The following is a 21,386-nucleotide window of genomic DNA, read 5'->3' as shown; positions in this document are numbered from 1 at the left end:
ATAGAGCCTATAGAAGTTGAAAATATTAATGAATATAATCAAAATCAAGAAAATATAATAACATCAAAATTATCATCGAAAGATATTAAAATTATTCAAATGAATACAATAAAGGAAAAATTAAGAATAGATCATCTAAATAAAGAAGAGAAAAACATGATTAAAAATTTTGTTTACAAATACCACGAAATCATACATAATGATGACATACCTCTTACATTTCATTCAAAAATAAAACATGAAGTAAATTTGAATAATAACGTCCCAGTATATCAAAAACCGTATAGAAAGCCGTATAACCAAAAGATGGAAATAAATAAGCAAATCAATAAAATGTTAGATCAAGATATAATAAGAGAACGCTCATCACCATGGTCATCCCCAATTTCGTTAGTACCGAAAAAGCTAGATGCTTCAGGAATACAGAAATATCGATTAGTAATTGACTATCGAAGACTTAATGAGAAAACTATCAAAGACAAATCCGTTACCAAACATCAACGAGATATTAGACAAACTAGGCAGAGCAAATTACTTCACTAGTTTAGATTTAGCATCGGGATATCATCAGATAGAAATGAAAGAACAGGATAAGGAAAAGACAGCTTTCATAACAGATCAAGGACTATTTGAATTTAACAGAATGCCATTTGGATTATGTAATGCACCATCGACATTCCAAAGGACAATGGACAACATCTTAAGAGGATTAACCGACGACATATGTCATGTATATCTAGATGACATCATAATATTTTCGACATCCTTACAAGAACACAAGGGTAGATTGGAAAAAGTATTTCAGAGATTAAAAGAAAATGGAATGAAAATATCACTTGATAAATGTGAATTTCCACGTAAAGAATTAAAATACCTAGGACATCTGATTACCAACGAAGGAGTAAAACCAGATCCATCTAAAATAGAAGCTATAAAGAAGTATCCTATACCAAAGACGAAAACAGAAATTAAATCATTCACAGGATTGATAGGATATTACAGAAAATTTATAAAGGATTACACGAAAATCATCAAACCAATGACTAAATATTTAGCGAAGGATCAAAGTAGTATAGAAACGCCGATTCTAGACCGGAAATTGCACCTCCGCACCTCCGTGACGTCATCAATCCAATGTAAAAGGATAGGGAAGGGTACCAACCTAAGGCGGAGGTGAAAAAAAAAATAGGTTGGTATTGGAAAAGTAACTAGATCTGGTGAATGTTTTAAAAAGGAACGCGCCACCTAGTGGCTGGTAGTCGAACTAAACCATTACCAACCAGGTAGACGGTTACCTTTTTTAAAAAAGTAACGCGCCACCTAGTGGTTGGTAGTGGAACTAAACCACTACCAACCAGGTAGACTGTTACTTTTTTAAAAATCACCAGGTCTGGTTACCAACCTATTTTTTCCCCCAAGCCTTTGGTTGACACCCCTCCCTATCCTTTTACATCGGGCGGATGACGTCACGGAGGTGCGGAGGTGCGACAACTTCCTGTCTAGAATCGGCGTTTCTGAAAGATGGCGCGCCTCACAACTCTTGAATGCGCGTGCGCAGGAGCTTGGGAATATTCCGGAAAATAATAATAACACAATTTAAGACAATTTAATTTTTCCCCCCAATCAACCCAATAAAAGTATTAGTAAACATTTTAATTACATAATAAATAGTAAAAAAATAATAAAAACCTTAATGTTATGGTACTTTTTTTACAAATTCATAATACATTGATCTTGTAACCTTCTTGATCGATAATACCCTTAGCGAGCCGAGTAAGTAAAAACGTTGAGAAGCAAGCCGCCCCCGCTTCTAACTCCATCACAACGGAAGGTGACGACCATGCGCAGCGGTAAATCCAACTCAACTTCGAATAAATTTTTTCTTTGGTTTAAACTCACAAAGACTGAAAAAAAGAAGAAAAAAAACACAGAGACGACTATGAGACATTGCGCGCGGTTTACGTTTGACGGGTAAATCCAACTCAACTTCGAATAAATTTTTTCTTTGGTTTAAACTCACAAAGACCGAAAAAAAGAAAAACACAGAGACGACTACGAGACATTGCGCGCGGTTTACGTTTGACACGTTCGATTTCTAAAGTAAAACTGATTATGAGCGGGTAAGTAAATTAAGAACATGTAATTATATGCTTGAAAAAAGATTAACGACGAGACATGCGTTGAGAAGCAAACCCCCTCGCTTCTAATTCCACCACAACGGAAGGCCATGCGCAGCTCGTAAGACGTTTTTTCCATGAACAATAGATAGGGTAAATTCATCCAACTCAACTTCGAATAAATTTTTTCTTTGGTTTAAACTCACAAAGATCGTAAAAAACACACAGAGACATTGCGCGCGGTTTCTAAAGTAAAACTGATTATGAGTTACGCGATACAATGCTTTCCTCGCCGGGCGGAAATGGTGTAAAATTACGACCGCGGCGCATGGCTAAGGTGCAATACACCTCGCCGACGGAAGTGTCAAATTACCTAGCGGCTGCAATAATGCTGAGCAAAAATAATACAAATTATAAAATTGTTTTAATGCATTTTCAGTAACAAAAAATGATGTACGTGAAAAAAATACATTTAAATAAAAGACGGAAAAGGTTTAAATAATACAATTTAATTTTCTCAATTAACCCAATTTAATTATTTATTTTTTAAGTCACTACATATCCTGGAGCGCCCATCCCCATTACCTTGTTTGTACATCCTCAAACACAAAAAAGAAAAAATTAATAATAATATTGTAAAGCAAAAGAAAAAAACAAGGACTTACAATCAACCTCCTCCATCCGATTAATTATTACCCCTCGTGAAGTTGGAGACCGGGATCTAGGGCTATCATATAACCCCACTATGAAAAAAGATTGAGAAAATAAAATAATACTATAAAGCAAAATAAAAAATAACGACTTACGATCCCGCATTCCCATCTCGTTGATGTTGGAGGAGGAGGAGGAGGAGGATGAAGATTCATTATCATCATCCACACATTCCGCTAAGAAAAAAGAAAAAATTAATAATAATATTGTAAAGCAAAAGAAAAAAACAAGGACTTACAATCAACCTCCTCCATCCGATTAATTATTACCCCTCGTGAAGTTGGAGACGGGGATCTAGGGCTATCATATAACCCCACTATGAAAAAATATTGAGAAAATAAAATAATACTATAAAGCAAAATAAAAAAAAATAACGACTTACGATCCCGCATTTCCATCTCATCTATGATCCTCCTAATGTTGGAGGAGGATGAGGAGGAGGAGGAGGAGGAGGAGGAGGAAGACGCTAAAAAAGAAAAAAATAAAAAATAAATTCGAGAAACTTGTTTATAAATCTTTTTTTAACGACTCAAAAGTTCAGGACTTCAAAATTTATTGAAAATATTGATGATATATTTTGCAAAACTTACCTACAACCACTTCCACCTCAAATTTGTATTTCCGGATGGTCGTTGTACCATCCGGATTTTCTCTAACGTGGAGTAAATATTCAAGATCCATTTTAACTTACTTTAACAATGATAGATGAAAATGATCACATCGTATTTATACTTAATTTTTACGTAAGAGAGGGGAAAAAATATTTCTCTTTTTTATATATTAGACTAGCAACATAAAGATCGGATTCGGTTTATTACATGAAAAAGGATCCTAGAAACAATATGTATTGTTACCGTATAAATTGTAAATTAAACAGTTTTTGTTATTAGAATAGTGAGAAAGCATCAGATTTAGTTTATTACGGGAAATTGTAAACCAATGACTTTTGAATTTCAATAAAATATTATTCCATCCGCTATCGATATAATTTGATCAGAAACTGATCTGTTTTATTCGACATATTCCTAAGCGGGAATTTAAGCGTGCGTATTCAAGCATCACAACTTAAATTTCATGCGGTTATAATTTAAATCTATTTTTTTAATTTGTATTATTTGCATTACAGCCACCTTAAATGTTAATACACGCATTACAGCCAACTTAAATGTTAATACACTCAATTATTTTAAATTTAAACTTTTAATTGATTGCGTTCTAAAATTGTAACTTAACACTTCGACAGCCGACTAATACCGAAACACACCGATCGGAGTAATCGGATCGTCACCGGAAATGTTAAGTTGCACAAAGAAAGAAACAACAAGTTTTGATAATCATTATAATTAGGAAATAACTTTTGATAATCATTAAGTCGAATATAAATTACACAACATTATGTAATCATCAGCTTCAACACCATGTTCCAATTAACAAAATGAGAGAATATCTCTTAACCACCCTCACGCCATTATATCTGTTTCAATATAGTATTTGTCACAAGGACTACTATATCAGGTAAAGATGTTACGAAAGCGATGGAAAGTATTTTAAAGGATGCAAACGTACTAACAAAAATCTTCAAACGGATCAAGAATAAAGTATCGGTGTTACAAGCGAACAAAGCGGTTGGTCAGATAAAATAGATCAATTAAAAACAGACCTGTTTGATTGTAGATACCTGTTTCGGTTTGAATCATCGACTTCTGATCAAATTATACCGTCAACGGGTGGAATGCTTCACAATTCGGTTTGAAGAAGCTGTGTTATTACAACTGATATAAACCGGTTGGTCCGATAAAAACTGATCGGTTTCCGATTGAATTATATCGTTAGCAAACGAAATTCTTTAGAATTACTGTGGGCGTTGAGGAGGAATTAACAATTAATTTAGAGATAAAAACTTGAGGTGCATCCGGACCCCGTACACGTTTTCAAATTTATTGAAGTCGGAATCAACGGTGGAAACGAAACTTTTTAAAAAGTAGCAGATGTTAAGAAAAAACAAAATTATATAACAATTTTTCCATTTTCATGTTGGTTTGCAATTTACGCGAGATATCTTATCTAAGGAACTAATGGAATATACGGGAATGACTTCATGAATTTTACAGGTGGGCTAAATCCTTTAATGAACAGGTATTAAAACAATTTTATAATTTGTATTATTTTCATTGTAGCTTTTATTTTAAAATGTTTAAATATATTATTTAAATTGGGTTGATTGGTAAATTGTATTATTTCCGAAATATTCCTAATTAGCGTTTTAAATTTCTATTTATCTGTATGTATTTCCTTTGGCGTCAATAATTCTATCGCTCAGCATTATTGTAACCATCATGTAACTTTACACTTCCGCTGGCGTGGTGCATCGACCTTTGCCGAACCTCGGCGGTTTAATAAAAACTATTTAATTTGCATTTTATATAGCAATAATATCAATTATTTCTAGAAACTTTAAGAATAAATTTTTTCATTTTTTTATGCGAGATATTTTATCTAAGGAACCTTTAATTTCATGCAAATTAAAAGTATTGGGTAATTTATATTTTATTATGAACACAAAATTTTCAAAGGATAAGTTAAATTTAATTTGAGAATTTTGTTTGCGCAATTTATCTGAAATAAATTATTATTACTTAATGGAATGACTTCATGAATTTTGCAGGTGGGATAAATCCTTTAATGAAAAGGTATTAAAACAATTTTATAATTTGTATTATTTTCATTGCAGTTTTTATTTTAAAATGTTTAAATATATTATTTAAATTGGGTTAATTGGTAAATTGTATTATTTTTGAAATATTCCTAATTAGCGTTTTACGTCAACCGATAAATAGAAATTTAAAAGTAAAAAAAATTAAAAGTTTAATAACATCATTATTTTATTTCATAAGCTTCGATAATTTTAAAATGTTTAAATATATTATTTAAATTGGGTTAATTGGTAAATTGTATTATTTTTGAAATATTCCTAATTAGCGTTTTGCGTCAACCGATAAATACAGATAAATAGAAATTTAAAAGTAAAAAAATTAAAAGTTTAATAACATAATTATTTTATTTCATAAGCTTCGATAAGCCGAAAGTTGTGTTCGTTATCCGGATCACGATTCCAATTTAATCCATGACAATTACATCTTAACCATTCGAAATGGATTTGAATTTTATTATTAAACCATGATAATCAGCACTTTTTAAAATCATAAATTGACAATTGTCTTTATATATACATTTATGCTTAATTAGCAAATTATTCAACGTATAAATGTCTCTCAATCGGTTCGATTAGCATACCTGCACTTAGCCTTCAACAGTTCAATTTTATAACAAAAGAAAGAATGTCTACACCACCATGCACTTTGCTGGTTAGCAGTACTGACATAATGAATGTGCCAGTAAAAACATTACATGTAGTGTGCAAACACCTGTTCTCCCGGTAAGTTTCTTTTTCTTTTTTTTCCTTTATTAATAATTCTGAATTAGGTATGGTTTAAAAAGCGTTGCAACAAGGGGGAATTGCGTGATCATCGCACTAATGTATACACCCAAAAATGAGACGCTGAAGAGGAAGTTCGGAAACCTCCCAGTGCAATATATGAGGCTGGGAGTTGAAAATGAAACGGAAGTACAGATGTTGGCATCGGTGATGCATAAATATGTTTTTGATTTAAGTGTTGATGGGGATGAGCAATCCCCCCAAATTGAAAGTCATCGAAAAAATCTCAAGAGACAACCACCACCACCACCATCATCATCATCATCATCATCATCATCATCATCAACATCACAAAAAGGAATGGTTGCAATTAATTTGAATGATGTTGATGATGATGATGATGATGATGATGCTGATGCTGATCGAGAAGAAGAGCAAGACAGTACTAAAAAGAGGAAAGTAGTCACGTTTCCGGATGACGATGATGGCTTTCAAGCTTGTTGTACTCAAATAGTGGTAAATGATGATGAACAATGTGAAATGAAAAATTTTTTAAAAAATAGAAATAGTTAAAATAAAAATCATAATAAAACAAATAAATTTTTTATTGTATAAACCGATTATATAATCCTTTCATTAGTGCAACTTAATTGAACTTAAAGTTCAAAAGCAATACTATATATCAGGTAAAGATATTTCGAAAGCAATGGAAAGTATTTTTAAAGGATGCAATCGTACTAAAAAATCTTCAAACGGATCATGAACAAAGTATCGGTGTTACAACCGATAAAAGCGGTTGGCTGGATGAAACAGATCAATTAAAACAGACCTGTTTGGTAGTAGATATCTGCTTCGGTTTAAATGATCGACTTCTGTTCAAATTATACTGATAAAAAGCGATTGGACCGATAAAAACTGATCGGTTTCAGATCGAATTATATCGTTAAAATAAAAATCATAATAAAACAAATAAATTTTTTATTGTATAAACCGATTATATAATCCTTTCATTAGTGCAACTTAATTGAACTTAAAGTTCAAAAGCAATACTATATATCAGGTAAAGATATTTCGAAAGCAATGGAAAGTATTTTTAAAGGATGCAATCGTACTAAAAAATCTTCAAACGGATCATGATCAAAGTATCGGTGTTACAACCGATAAAAGCGGTTGGCTGGATGAAACAGATCAATTAAAACAGACCTGTTTGATAGTAGATATCTGCTTCGGTTTAAATGATCGACTTCTGTTCAAATTATACTGATAAAAAGCGATTGGACCGATAAAAACTGATCGGTTTCAGATCGAATTATATCGTTAGCGGATGGAACAGATAAAAACTGATAGGTTTCTAATCGAATTATATCGTTAACAGACGGAATTCTTTAGAGTTACTGCTATCGATGTAACAACAGATAAAAGCGGTTAGTCGAATAAAACAGATCGATTTCTAATCAAATTATATCGATAGCGGATGGAATAATATTTTATTGAAATTCAAAAGACATTGGTTTACAATTTATGTAATAGTAATACATATTATTTCTGCAAACTTTTTGTCGTATCAAAAGACATTGGACTATTCTAATAACAAAAACTGTTTAATTTACAATTTATTTGTTTTACATAGCAACGTCGCTTTTATTGCAACGTCGCTTTTATTGTTTATCACAGCTCCAACGTAAACGCACCCTAAGAAGCGTAATGTAATGAAATTTATGTAAAAACTATTTTTTATTGTGATGGAACAACTAAAAATTAAATTGAATTAATTATGTTTGATATTCATAGACGTAAATTGCTTACATGTTGTACAATAAAATTCGCCCCAGGTGGCTATAATGATATATCCACCTGGGGCATCTGTTATTGTGATGATGTGACCGGCATCCGTGTTCAGGATGTCATCCATCTCCTCTTTCTCCACTAATACTATAACCCCCTGTAAATTTAAAAGAATAATGTATTATTAGTGGCTGCAAACTTTAAGTTCAATTAAGTTGCACTAATGAAAGAATTATATAATCGGTTTATACAATAAAAATTTTTTTTGTTTTATTATGATTTTTATTAACTATTTCTATTTTTTTAAAAATTTTTCATTTTACATTGATCATCCTCATCTACCACTATTTTACTACAACAGGCTTGAAAGTCATCATCGTCATCTGGAAACGTGACTTTCCTCTTTTTAGTACTGTCTTGCTCTTCTTCTTCTTCTTCTCGATCATCATCATCATTCAAATTAATTGCAACCATTCCTTTTTGTGATGTTGTTGATGATGATGATGATGATGATGATGATGATGATGATGATGATGATGATGATGATGGTGGTGGTGGTGGTGGTTAAACAACCTGATGTGTATCTTGTTGAAAAAGTGTTAAAGAGAAGAAAGAATCAAGTGTTCGTTAAGTGGTTAGGATACGTAAACCGCGCGCAATGTCTCATAGTCGTCTCTGTGTTTTTTTTTCTTCTTTTTTTTCAGTCTTTGTGAGTTTAAACCAAAGAAAAAATTTATTCGAAGTTGAGTTGGATTTACCCTATTTATTGTTCATGGAAAACGTCTTCGTCGAGCTGCGCATGGTCGTCACCTTCCGTTGTGATGGAGTTAGAAGCGGGGGCGGCTTGCTTCTCAACGTTTTTACTTACCCGGCTCGCTAAGGGTATTATCGATCAAGAAGGTTACAAGATCAATGTATAGTGCATAATAATAATAATAATAATAAAGGATGTTGGTAAACCGAAGCCCGCTCATATAATTGAATTTGTAAAAAAAGTACCATAACATTAAGGTTTTTATTATTTTTTTACTATTTATTATGTAATTAAAATGTTTATTAATACTTTTATTGGGTTGATTGGGGGGAAAAATTAAATTGTGTTATTATTATTTTCCGGAATATTCCCAAGCTCCTGCGCACGCGCATTCAAGAGTTGTGAGGCGCGCCATCTTTCAGAAACGCCGATTCTAGACAGGAAGTTGTCGCACCTCCGCACCTCCGTGACGTCATCCGCCCGATGTAAAAGGATAGGGAGGGGTGTCAACCAAAGGCTTGGGGGAAAAATAGGTTGGTAACCAGACCTGGTGATTTTTAAAAAAGTAACAGTCTACCTGGTTGGTAGTGGTTTAGTTCCACTACCAACCAAAAGCCACCGATCCTCAACAGCGTTCATCTATCAAAAGAAAACATTATAACTCAGGTGGAAAGAGAACATCTAGATCAGTTAAAAGAAAGACTTCATTGCGAGCGGACAACAGACGTTTTCTCGAGCAGTTGGGTTATCATGTCTACACAAAAGTTAAATATATACCGCGAACCCATCGTGGATAATTCGATCGCTAGAGAAGAAGTGCATAGTTACCATCCTTCCACAAATTCTTTTCAAAATAACGATATATTCACCATTGAACTAAACCAAGAAGATGTTTTATTTTCGTTCTTCGAAAATTATATACGTATTGAGGGAGATTACAAAGAAAAATTAAACGATCCAACTGATACTATCCAGCTAACGCACAACTTACCAACATATCTATTTGAGTATATCGCATTTGAGCATAACGGTACTGAAATCGAACGGGTACGTGAACCCGGTTTAACATCATTGATTCGAACCCTACTTCAACAAAACGAAGTGGAATGCAAATCTTTAGAAATAGCTGGTTTAAAATGGCCACCCGAAGGAAATTTGCCTACAGTTAGTGCGAACAAGGATTTCACGTTTCAAATCCCATTAAGTCATATTTTCGGATTATTTAGGGACTATAATCACGTTATGAGAGGTCGCTTCAAATTTAGATTTGTTAGAAGTCGTACTGACTCCAATTGTTATAAATCTACATCAAAAGCCGATTCTAGCACCGCAGAGTTTACTGTAAAAACGGTTACATTGTTGGCGAAACATGTGTACCCAAGCCCATCTATAAAGATGAAGCTGTTAGATGGTTTAAATAAAAACGCAAACATTCCCGTACCGTTTCGGAAGTGGTCTTTTTATGAGCTACCTTCAATGAGAAAGGGAAATAAAGAGATTTGGTCGGTCACGTCAACAACTAACAGAGGTAGACCTCAATACGTTATAGTTGCATTCCAAACCAATCGAAAGGATCAGCCGAATTCAGATTGTACACTTTTCGATCACTTGAACATTATAGATCTTAAAGTATATCTAAACTCATACTGCTATCCATTCGAGTCGATGAATTTGGAGTTTGCGAAAGAAAATTATGTTGAACTCTATAAAATGTATACCGAATTTCAACCATATATTTGGGAAACATCTCGAAAACAACCGATTATGGATTTCGCAAGCTTTAAAAAAAGACCTTTATTCGTGGTGGATACCACTAAGAATAACGATGAAGAAGCCGCCCCATCCGCATCATGTGAGGTGCGTATCGAAATTCAAAGCGGTAAAGATTTTCCGCCTGATACAAAAGCATACTGTATACTACTCCAAGAATCCATGTATACATACAAACCTTTGAGTGGGGAGGTATCTGTAATTATAAATTAAATTACACATGAGGTCATATGTTAGTTTACAATATGAAGTTCAAAATCGCGGTTGTGGACGTTCAGGGGTTTTACATCAATTCTAAATTCGAAGTTAAAGAATTTACTCTTGTGGATATCACCACCGACTACATAATACATTTACACTTAAAAGCTAGTATACCATTCCAACAGTTAAACGTTCGAGATCGAAGATCAGTGAGATATTTGGAACGCAACCATCACAGGTTGCTATATAGCGATGGGTGGATAAATCAATCAGAAGGTCTAAATGTAATTGATACCTTAATTTCCTCCTACGATCAAATATTTGTTAAGGGAAATCAAAAGAAGCAGTTTTTGAAAACACGTAACAGCAATTCAATACTAACGGATATTGCGTTAGAATTTGCGGAAGAGGATGAGACTAAATTAAATTCATCCAACAATCAATGTTGGTTCCACACCGGCTCTCCAGCAGTATGTTCACAAAACAATGTATTAATTTTACAAAAATTTTTATATAATCACAATAATGTTACTTGTATTTAAGTTGTAAATATAATAATTTTTAAATAAAAAATTGATTGTAGTTTTATTATTATAATAGTTGTAAAATTTATTGGGAGAGGGTGGGGGTGTGAGTTATATCATATAATTAAAAAATTAATGTATTCAGTTTACAACTAAATTTGATGAAATATGGATGTTAACACTGGGTGTGAAATTTCTGAAAGCCCTTACTGGGTATCAATTAATAAACAATGGAAGAAGTTTCGTGATGATATAGAGAAAGAAAATAAATTTATTGGTGAAACCTTATATTCGATCGATAGATTTAACATAAAAGTTGGTATTAGTGTGGCGAGAGGTTTTATAACATGTGTGAAATTGATTTTTAAATCTTGGAATGATGTAGAATCGAAATCACATATACTCTCTTTTCTACGTGAAGATTGGGAACAATTGATTAATGTATTTAAAATCATTCGTTTTAAAATGAACTTTTCTGACCAAATTATACCGTTAGTGGATGGAATTCTTAGAGTTACTGCAGACGTTGAGAATTGTGTGTGCATCACATATGAAGATATGGACCCTGAAAATAATTTTTTTATTCCGATTATATTAACCTTGATGGAAGTTCAAGACATTTTATCTAAGGAATTTTTAATTTCATACAAATTAAAAGTATTAGACAATTTGCATTTTAATGATTACATTGATTTTATTATGAACACTCAATTTTCGAAGGATAAGTTAAAATTAATTCGAGAATTTTGCTTGCAAAATTTATCTGAAATAAATTATTACTTAATGGAATATATTGATATGATTTCATGAGTTTAAACTTACTACTATTAAGAATGTTGACGAATACTTGCGTTAAAAAATTATATTTATTTTAATTTAAACAAGTTTAAACATGTTGAAACAAGTGTTGGTGAGGTTCAATGAACTTTACATAACTTTGGTGATTTAATAATAAAAACTGCTTAATTTGCATTTTAGATAACAATAACACCTGCGTGCGAATTGCATCATCCTTCTAGAAACTTCTATTACACAAAAACTGCTTGATTTGCATTTTAGATAACAATAACACCTGACGTGCGAATTGCATCATCCTTCTAGAAACTTCTATTACACATTTCCCCACCCCCATTATTTTCATACATATAATTACATGTTCTAAATAATTTATTTAGTATGACAGCTATTTCCAAGCTAACAGGTTACGTTTTATTATTATTAATCTACGAAACAAATCATGTCTCGTCTAAGTCAATTGGGTCAGTGCAATTTCCCACCGAAAAAATCAATTTCTGCGCTTCAAACAGACACTCCATACCCGATTAAGTGTGCGAAACGGCTTAAAAAGTGTTCTTGGCCGTCCGTGGTACTTTAACTGGAGGCTGGATTCGTAATTTATTTACCAAGACGCATCGCAGAAGATATTACCGACGAAGAAATTATGGAACTTAGCAAAATGTCTATAATTTATAAGGGTGCAAAAGACATTGGTAAAACACACCCTGTATATTTATTGGATTTCGTCAAGAAGCTTGAAACGTAAAAACTTTCCGACCGATGACCCTGATGTTCATCTGTATTAATATAAATGTAATTGTATTATAAAAATTATATATTCTTAAAAATTAAATAATAACAAATGTATTTCTTAAACACATCATTTTGTTGTTTCTATTTCACCTTACAGCTATCAATTCAATCCGCTTAAATTCAATTAAATAAGTAAGTTTTATATATCTCTTAAACACGCATCTTTTTTGTTTGTATTTCCGTTCAACTGCTAGGCTTTTAATATTAAATTGAAAAGGTTTCGGTGGTTCAGTGGTTTATTGTCTTTAAAGTATTTATATTTCACCTTGCAGCTATCGGTTCAATTCGCGTAAAATTAAATTAAATAAGTCTGTAAATAAAAATAATAATTTTACTGAAACAGAATTGTTAAAAGAATTAGATAATGAGATTTCTTATAAAATCAATGCTTTAAATTTAAAAACCAGACATAAAAGAGGATTAATAAATCTATTAGGAAACGCTATAAAGTTTGTCACAGGAAATCTAGATCAAACTGATGCTGAACGTTATGACCAAATAATTACTAAAATCAGTGATTCACAAAATCATATTTCAAACAATTATATGAATACTATCAATTATCTGAATGAAACAACTGATAAAATTAATAATAACTTTATGCAAATAAGTCAAGAAATCAATAATTTAAATAAAAGAAAATCAAAACAAGATAAATTACATGCTCAAATATCATATTTACATGAATTTAACGTAAAATTAAGTGATTTAATTGAAATCATAAATTTGGCAAAAAGAAATATTTTACATTCACTATTAATACCGCCGGAAAAATTAATTGAAGAAATGAAAAATATTAATTTCGAAGATAATCATAAATTTCCTTTTGAAGTATTAATTGAAAATGAGTATTTAATTGAAAGTATGTTAAACGTAAAAGCATACCAAAAACGAAACGTTTACGTTTTTATCATTCAGGTACCTATAATTGATAATAATGAGTATCAATATTATCAAATGATAGACATATGTTCAAATCGAACCAGAATTACGATTTATAGCCGTTAATAACGATACGTACATTTTAATGAACGAACCATGTCAAAGTTTAAAACAAAACGAATTCTTATGTTTCAATCAAATTAATCGATACAATAAAGAAAATTGTGAATTGTGACACATGGTAGTATAAAATATTGCAAACTATATGAAATAAATATCAAATCTATTAATATACTAGAACATCCAGATATAACAATTCTAATTTTAAAAGAATTTTTTTTTTTTAATTTTTAAAAGAAAATGTAGAAATTAAAGAAACATGTGGAAAATTAACTAGAATCCTAAAATTAAAAGGTACATATCAAATTGTAAACAATAATAAGTGTCAGTATAACATTAACGGAACCGTAATACAAAATTATTTTAAAATTAACAAAAATTTAAGAAATTTTGTAACCAAAATAAAATTTGAAAATATTAAAATTGAAAAACATCCTCAAATAATGTTAAAAAATATTACCGGTATAATACAAAATAATATACCATATGTATAATATATATTTAAATTTAAACGCAAACAAAAATAATGTATTAATTTACGTGACAATAATAATGATTGTAATTGTTATAATATGCGTCATTTATAAGTATCTACACAGAAGATATCTACATTATAAAACAACAAGAAAAGAAGACATCCAGGAGAATGTCCAATTTAGAGAGGGAGGAGTTATATGTCACCATATCTAAGAAGAACTATGAATCATCCTAGAATCCCCAGAAACTTCCATAAAAAGCCCTTATTCAGCATAAATCTTCTGAAAATAGTATAAAAGGCCACGAAAATCTTAATAATTAATTCATTTCGCTCGACGTCGTTATAGTGTTAGTTTGAACTTTGATTAATTCTAAAATAAAAATAACTTAATTTTTGAAGAGTTTTTAAAAATAAAACTTCTAACTTCAAAAACAAAAGTTATATATCTCTTTCACGGTTAACATCGCATGAAAAGACTTAATCTCACCAACATAAGTTGTAACTTTTATGGTTTCTATGATTACATATCATAAATTGAACTTGAAAAATTTTGAATTTAGAAAAAAGTCCAATTTTTACATAAAAATTGCAATAATTAGTTAACTTTTATAGTTAGAGTATAAAATTCATGCGATTTAGTAGTTTGAACATATCCCGACGCATTATTTATGCTGAGATAAGTTTGAAAAATCAGTAACAAAAATTTTTTTCCTCTTTGTAACTCGATCCGGGGACATACTGTATAGGATTTTGTGTAAACCGGAATTTCGTCTTTGGTTTTTATACAGTGCTTGATTTGGTTGGTGAACGTTAAAAATTGGTTATCTGTATGAAAGATATCAGAATATTTTTTGCATAATTTTAATATATGGTGTTTTTCTTCAGAATTCATGCGAGAAGTGCGATTTAATTCTTCCATATTTAGATCCTGTTTAGCGTTTGATAGGTTAACGTCTATGTGATATAATTCGAAATCGGTGTTATTAAATGCAATGGTTTCAATAAGGTTAATTAAAAGTAAATTAATTTCTTTCCCAGTTTTATCAGATATTTCTACGGAAGCAAAGCCATTCTGAACAACAGTAAGTGTTTCGGGTATTTCACAATTTTGAATAGTTTTTTGGGGTACTGTAACTTCTTCTCTCTCTAACTTTAGTTACAATACGAGTGTGTGGTTCTAATTTTAATTTAAAGATAATTTTTGGGACAGATTTTTGATATTTAATAGGCAGTACACAGTAAGGAGTATAAAGTTTAGCATTTTTAAAATTTAATTGGATATTTAATAGTTTTATGACATCTAAACCTATATATCATAGGAATCATGAAATTTAAACAGATTAAATTTTAGAGAATCGTAATAATTATGTCGAGATGTTTGATAAATTGAAGAAACTTCGAATGGGTCGTAAAATATTTGGATGCGATATGCGGATTTATAAAAGATCTTGATGATAGATTATAGATCTTGAGCTGATAGAGTATAGGATTCCACTAACCCGGACCGATTTGATCGGGGCCTGAATGAAAATTTGTCTGCTCGTCAATACGTTCTTCAGAGGTATCGTGATATTCCTCTTCAGGTACTGTTTCTTGAGAATACGGGTATTGTTCTTGGCAACAATAATTATCAAAATCTTGATCGAACTGATTAAACTCTTGAGCAGGGTAGGAACAAGAAGGTGTGTTCTCGAAAAGCTCTGTATTATGCATTTGGAAGGGCCGTGAACTTACTCTACTCATAGGTGTTGGTTTAGACAAAGGTCTCTGGGCGTTTGGATTAGGTTTCCAGGCGTTTTGTGGTTTTCCGAACACATGTGAATTTGTTACGATTTTTTGCTGTTGTTGGTTTGGATATTTTTGGATGTTTATTGGGCCACGTGGAAATTGATTCGTCATCTGATTTGAAAAATAAGGTAGTGGTTTAAATTGGTGTTGATGAAAATTATTCTGATTGTTAAAACCTGTTGGCGAACGATTATATTGCTGATTGTTAGAAAGAACATTAGGTGAATTGTTAAACATGTGAGTATTTGTTTTTTTAGCGACAATTGGAGCTGTAAACGTTTGGGATCTTTGGTAATACCTAATGTTGTCTTCTTCAGTGATATACTGTAAAGCTTGTGCAAGGTTATCAGTAGTGTAAAAAGGCCGATTCTGGACAGGAAGTGATCCTGATCCTCCCTCGCGCATGCGCAGTGAAGCGGATATGACATCAGCGCATGCGCAGTACGTGCGTGTAATGTTGGTTGCCTACCTCGTGGGGCGCCACCTAGCGGTAGATAGCGGAACTAACCACCTAGCGGTGGGTGGTGAAACTAACGCCATGTTGGTTGGTTGCCTACTTCATGGGACGCCACCTAGCGGTGGGTGGTGGAACTAACGTCATGTTGGTTGCCTACTTCATGGGACGCCACCTAGCGGTGGGTGGTGGAACTAAGGTGGGTGGTGAAACTAACGCCATGTTGGTTGCCTACTTCATGGGACGCCACCTAGCGGTGGGTGGTGGAACTAACGTCATGTTGGTTGCCTACTTCATGGGACGCCACCTAGCGGTGGGTGGTGGAACTAAGGTGGGTGGTGAAACTAACGCCATGTTGGTTGCCTACTTCATGGGACGCCACGTAGCGGTGGGTGGTGGAACTAACGTCATGTTGGTTGCCTACTTCATGGGACGCCACCTAGCGGTGGATGGTGGAACTTAGCGGTTTAGAGTTCCGTAGGGCGCGGTAAGGGGGTTGGGTGATAGATGGCGCGCGTAAATTTAAAATTGGTGTCACCTAGCGGTGGAACGTTGAGTGATAAATGGCGCGCGTCTGGGCGTTCTAAATCAAAATCCCATAAGATTTAACATAGGGGAGTCCGAAATCACATTTTATCCCTACCACTACCTCCTTTTGAGGTTCTGACCACGCCCACATTTTAAAGTCCCAAGAACCCTCTTTTTCCGGAAAATTTGAATGCTGCTATCTAACGCCACGATGACGTCATCGTCGATACATGAGGACACAAAGCTTGGTGTTGCCTGATGGGCGGTAGACGAACGAAATATACATAATACTTACTTGTTATAGGAATTGAACTGATAGCTGCAAGGAGAAATCTAGAAACTTTAAAGTCAATAAACCACCGAAACCTTTCCAGTTTATTGCAGTTGAACAGAACAAAAAATAAAAAGCAAAAATAAATATTAATTTATTAATTAAAACATAAATTTAATAATACAATTAGATTAATAAACCTCCGCGATACGTTTTGGTAAAAATACGAATAAACCATCCTACAAATCAACAACTGATCGCCATGTAGATGATGTAATCCGCTTCACAGACGTAAATCACATATAATTTATTTAGTTCTAATTCAGATATGTTCTTCTTCGGGGCAAATTGATACTGCTCTATAACTGATTTAAACGTGACATACTAGCTTGAGTTGCTTTATAACGTGAGCGAGCGGTGTGAGCAGTAGTAGAAGGTAACAACTGACTTCTATATGAAAATTTTAACCGTTTATACCATCGGGAACAACCTTGAAAAATGTTAGAATGTGTGTTGCACAACAACAACAATAACTTAAACGTTTATACGTAATTAGACGAATATAAAGTTGTTATACAATGCAAATAATATATTATGCATTTTATTTTCTCGAATCTTCGCCGCACCTTGATTTATTGACAGTGTATGCAAATAGAAATGCAAATGAAAATAGAAATTTAAAATGCAATAAAATAAAGTTGACTATAATACAATGTATGACGTGTTTTAACTGGAATAAATATGAAATCGGTTCGATTTAAGGAAGAGATTGAGATTTATGAAGTAGAGTGTGATGATGTACATAAAAGAGCAAGAAGTGGACGGGAATGGTTAGAGGCGGTAATTGATAGACAACGATTTCAAAGACGTATTAAAGAAATTGAACGAATTGTTGATAAAATATTGCGTGAAAAATTGTTAAAAATGAATGAATAAATAAAACTTAATAAAATATATATTGTTTTAATTACTTTAGTTTTAGTATACAGTTGTATAAAGTAGTATTAAAATACATGTAGCTTTAAAATTTTTATTGAGCGATAAATGACGCGCATATATCTATGGGCGTTCTAAATCAAAATCCCATAAGATTTAACGTAGGGGGGTCCAAAAGTACTTTTTATCCCCACCACTACCTCCTTCTGACCACGTACACATTTTAAATTCATCTGATGAGCGATAGATAGCGTGCGTATAGCTATAGGCGTTCTGGACCAAACTCCCATAAGATTTAATATAGGGGGGTCCGAAATCAAATTTTATCCCCACCACTACCTCCTTCTGGCCACGCCCACATTTTAAATTCAACCAATCGGAGCGCAGCATTCTCCAAGAACCCTCTTTTTGGCGGGAAATTTGAATGAGGCTATCTAGATCGACGGGCCTTATCACGATGACGTCATCGTCGATACATGCGGACACAAAGCGTTGAGCGATAAATGACGCGCGCTAGGTGTTGCCTGATGGGCGATAGATGGCGCGCGTAAATTTAAAATTCATGTGACGCCATCTGGTGATGGTGGTAAAAGAGAATAAAGATACAATTATTTTGATAGTATTAAAATGCATATTTTTTAACAAAAATAAATATTAATTTATTGATTAAAACATAAATTTAATAATACAATAGGAATATTTCTAATAATAATTCAGGCAACTTAAATACAAGTAACTTTATTTTGTTTACATAAAAATTTTTTTAAAATTAAAACATTGTTCTGTGAACATACCGCTGGACAACAGCCGACGTGAAACCAACATTGATTGGAGGTTGAATTTAATTTAGTTTCATCCTCTTCCGCAAATTCTAACGCAATATCTGTTATTATTGAATTATTATTATGGTTACGTGTTTCCAAAAACTGCTTCTTTTGATTTCCCTTAACAAATATTTGATCGTAGGAGGAAATAAAACCATCAATTACATTTAGACCTTCCGATTGATTTATCCACCCATCGTTATATATCAACCTATGATGGTTGCGTTCTAAATATCTTACTGACCTCTGATCTTCAACGTTTAATCGTTGGAATGGTACGCTCGGCTTTAGGTGTAAATGTATAATGTAGCCGGTGGCGGTAATATCCAGAAGAGTAAATTCTTTAACTTCGAATTTACAGTTGACGTAAAACCCTTGAACGTCTACAACCGCACATCTGAACTTCATATTGTAATAAATGTAATTTATAACTATAGATACCTCCCCACTCAAAGGTTTTTGTAAAATTATTAAAGAATGTACGTAATGATTATAAATAACTTCTGAGTATTTCGAATTCCAAAGTTATTTATGTTTCAGTAAAATTATGCAGGTATGTGTTATGTTACATTATACTTGCATATAAGTTACTTTAAATATATCTACAATATTTCGAGCGCTGTGTGGGAATTTTATTGGATCCAGTACATCTAATTTACTAAAACGTTATGTCGATGAGATAGAGTTGTTTACAAACTGATCTATATTTGATTAATCATACCAGTTAAAGGAACATATTTGAAAACACGATCGTGTAAGATTAAACAGTAGAGGGAAGTAGCATTAGGTATCTCTTCACTCGTTTCAAATTCAATGCGAATATCAACGGTTCCAACATTTAAAATATCATTTTGCCGTGAACAATCAATTACAATAATCGGTGTATGTGCTAAAAATGTATCTCTGTTAAACATTGGTTCTGCAAGTTCTCGATCGTAATAGGTCTTTGCGAAATTACAATACATTTCATATAAAACTGCAATTTGACCTGTCTTAAAATTTAAATTTAAAGCTTCATAGGGATATTTCTCACTATTTAAAAACACTTTCATATCTGTTAAATTACAGTGGTCAAATTGTGATGCAGAACGTAACGGATTATCTTTTCTATTGATTTGAAACCCTAATATAAAGTATCTGGGCTTTTCTAATTGAGTAGATGTTTTAATTGTCCATGTGTGTTGTCTATTTTTTGGTAATGATGGGTATTCATGTAAATCAAATGATCTAAATCCCATGTCCAATTCAATTCCTTGTTCAATGTACTCTAAAAGTTTTAAACGTTCAACATCGGCTACAGAAACATGAGGAACTTTCCATACTATTTTATTAATAGTAATCGCCACATTAGGTAAAAGACTTTCGATAACATTCTTGTCTGAATTACTGCGTACTAAAACTAATTCTTGACGGAGATTTATCAAAATTTTATTATAATCTTCTGCGAACCCAAGAAAATATTTCAAGGGAACACAAAAATTAAAATCTCCTGTATTTTCATTTACTTTAACATTTGGATATTCGAAACCTGCGTTAGAGGCATGATAGTATTCCGATCTTGTTAATGAGCAAAGATTTTTTAATGTGCTAGCTATTCCTGGATTTCTTACTCTGTCAATTACGTTCCCTCCACATTCAAATCGTACTTCACTAAACATATGAGCGATCGGATTTGCTGACAATTTTGAATCTTTATCAACGGTTCCGTCATCTTTCAATAGTTTCCCTTGTACGTAAATAAAAGATTGACTTGGTAACGTGTAAACGTCCTGTTGTTGAATTGCAATACGAATTTCATCGCTATTGTTAAAAGAATTTGATGAGTATGGTAAATGATTATGATACTGAATCCGTACGAGTGAATTATCAAATTGTACTTTATCAGAGACGTTTAAGATACTCATATTGTTATTATTTTATTAATTGTAAACCTAATGATTCAAGAAATTGTTTGTTTTGAGGTGTTAACTGTTTCACAGTGTGAAGAGAACTAAAAGTATTGGTTTGATTTTGTGGGTTTATATTACCTTTTACCTTAAGAACCATTATTACTAGAGAGCTTTAAATGTAGTCTTATCTTGATGACTTCTCCTCTGAAATTGAACAACAATCCGTTTTGATCAACTATTTTAAGGGTAATATTATTAATTATTTGTGTATTCAGAGGCATATATATTAAATTGTGGGGAGTTTCTGATATTTTATAATCTTTAGGTA

At 32.5% G+C, this 21,386-nt stretch overlaps 2 protein-coding genes across 2 annotated transcripts; one reads left to right on the top strand and one right to left on the bottom strand.

Annotated features, from left to right (window-relative positions):
* The first annotated feature begins 5,753 nt into the window (after nt 1-5,753).
* On the top strand, nt 5,754-8,129 carry LOC139429092 (uncharacterized). The gene is made up of 2 exons (XM_071194597.1): nt 5,754-6,264; nt 6,312-8,129. The coding sequence occupies exons 1-2, from the start codon at nt 6,167-6,169 to the stop codon at nt 6,835-6,837; spliced, it is 624 nt and encodes a 207-aa protein (XP_071050698.1). The 5' UTR covers nt 5,754-6,166; the 3' UTR covers nt 6,838-8,129.
* Nucleotides 8,130-19,870: 11,741 nt separating this feature from the next.
* Nucleotides 19,871-21,073, bottom strand: LOC139432688 (uncharacterized). The gene has a single exon (XM_071201451.1). It carries the CDS (start codon nt 21,071-21,073, stop codon nt 19,871-19,873), a length of 1,203 nt encoding a protein of 400 aa, XP_071057552.1.
* Nucleotides 21,074-21,386: the final 313 nt, after the last annotated feature.

Source organism: Onthophagus taurus, chromosome 2 (assembly GCF_036711975.1).
Source record: "Onthophagus taurus isolate NC chromosome 2, IU_Otau_3.0, whole genome shotgun sequence".
In the NCBI taxonomy this organism is placed as follows: domain Eukaryota; kingdom Metazoa; phylum Arthropoda; class Insecta; order Coleoptera; family Scarabaeidae; genus Onthophagus; species Onthophagus taurus.
The sequence above is the reverse complement of the archived record's forward strand: the minus strand, read 5'-3'. Positions and strand labels throughout refer to the sequence as shown.

Bases quoted from the DNA above. Each gene is read 5' to 3' on its own strand.
- LOC139432688 (XM_071201451.1), bottom strand. From the start codon at position 21,073: ATGAGTATCTTAAACGTCTCTGATAAAGTACAATTTGATAATTCACTC.
- LOC139429092 (XM_071194597.1), top strand. From the start codon at position 6,167: ATGTCTACACCACCATGCACTTTGCTGGTTAGCAGTACTGACATAATG. The intron at 6,265-6,311 runs GTAAGTTTCTTT...ATTCTGAATTAG, and splicing joins TGCAAACACCTGTTCTCCCG to GTATGGTTTAAAAAGCGTTG.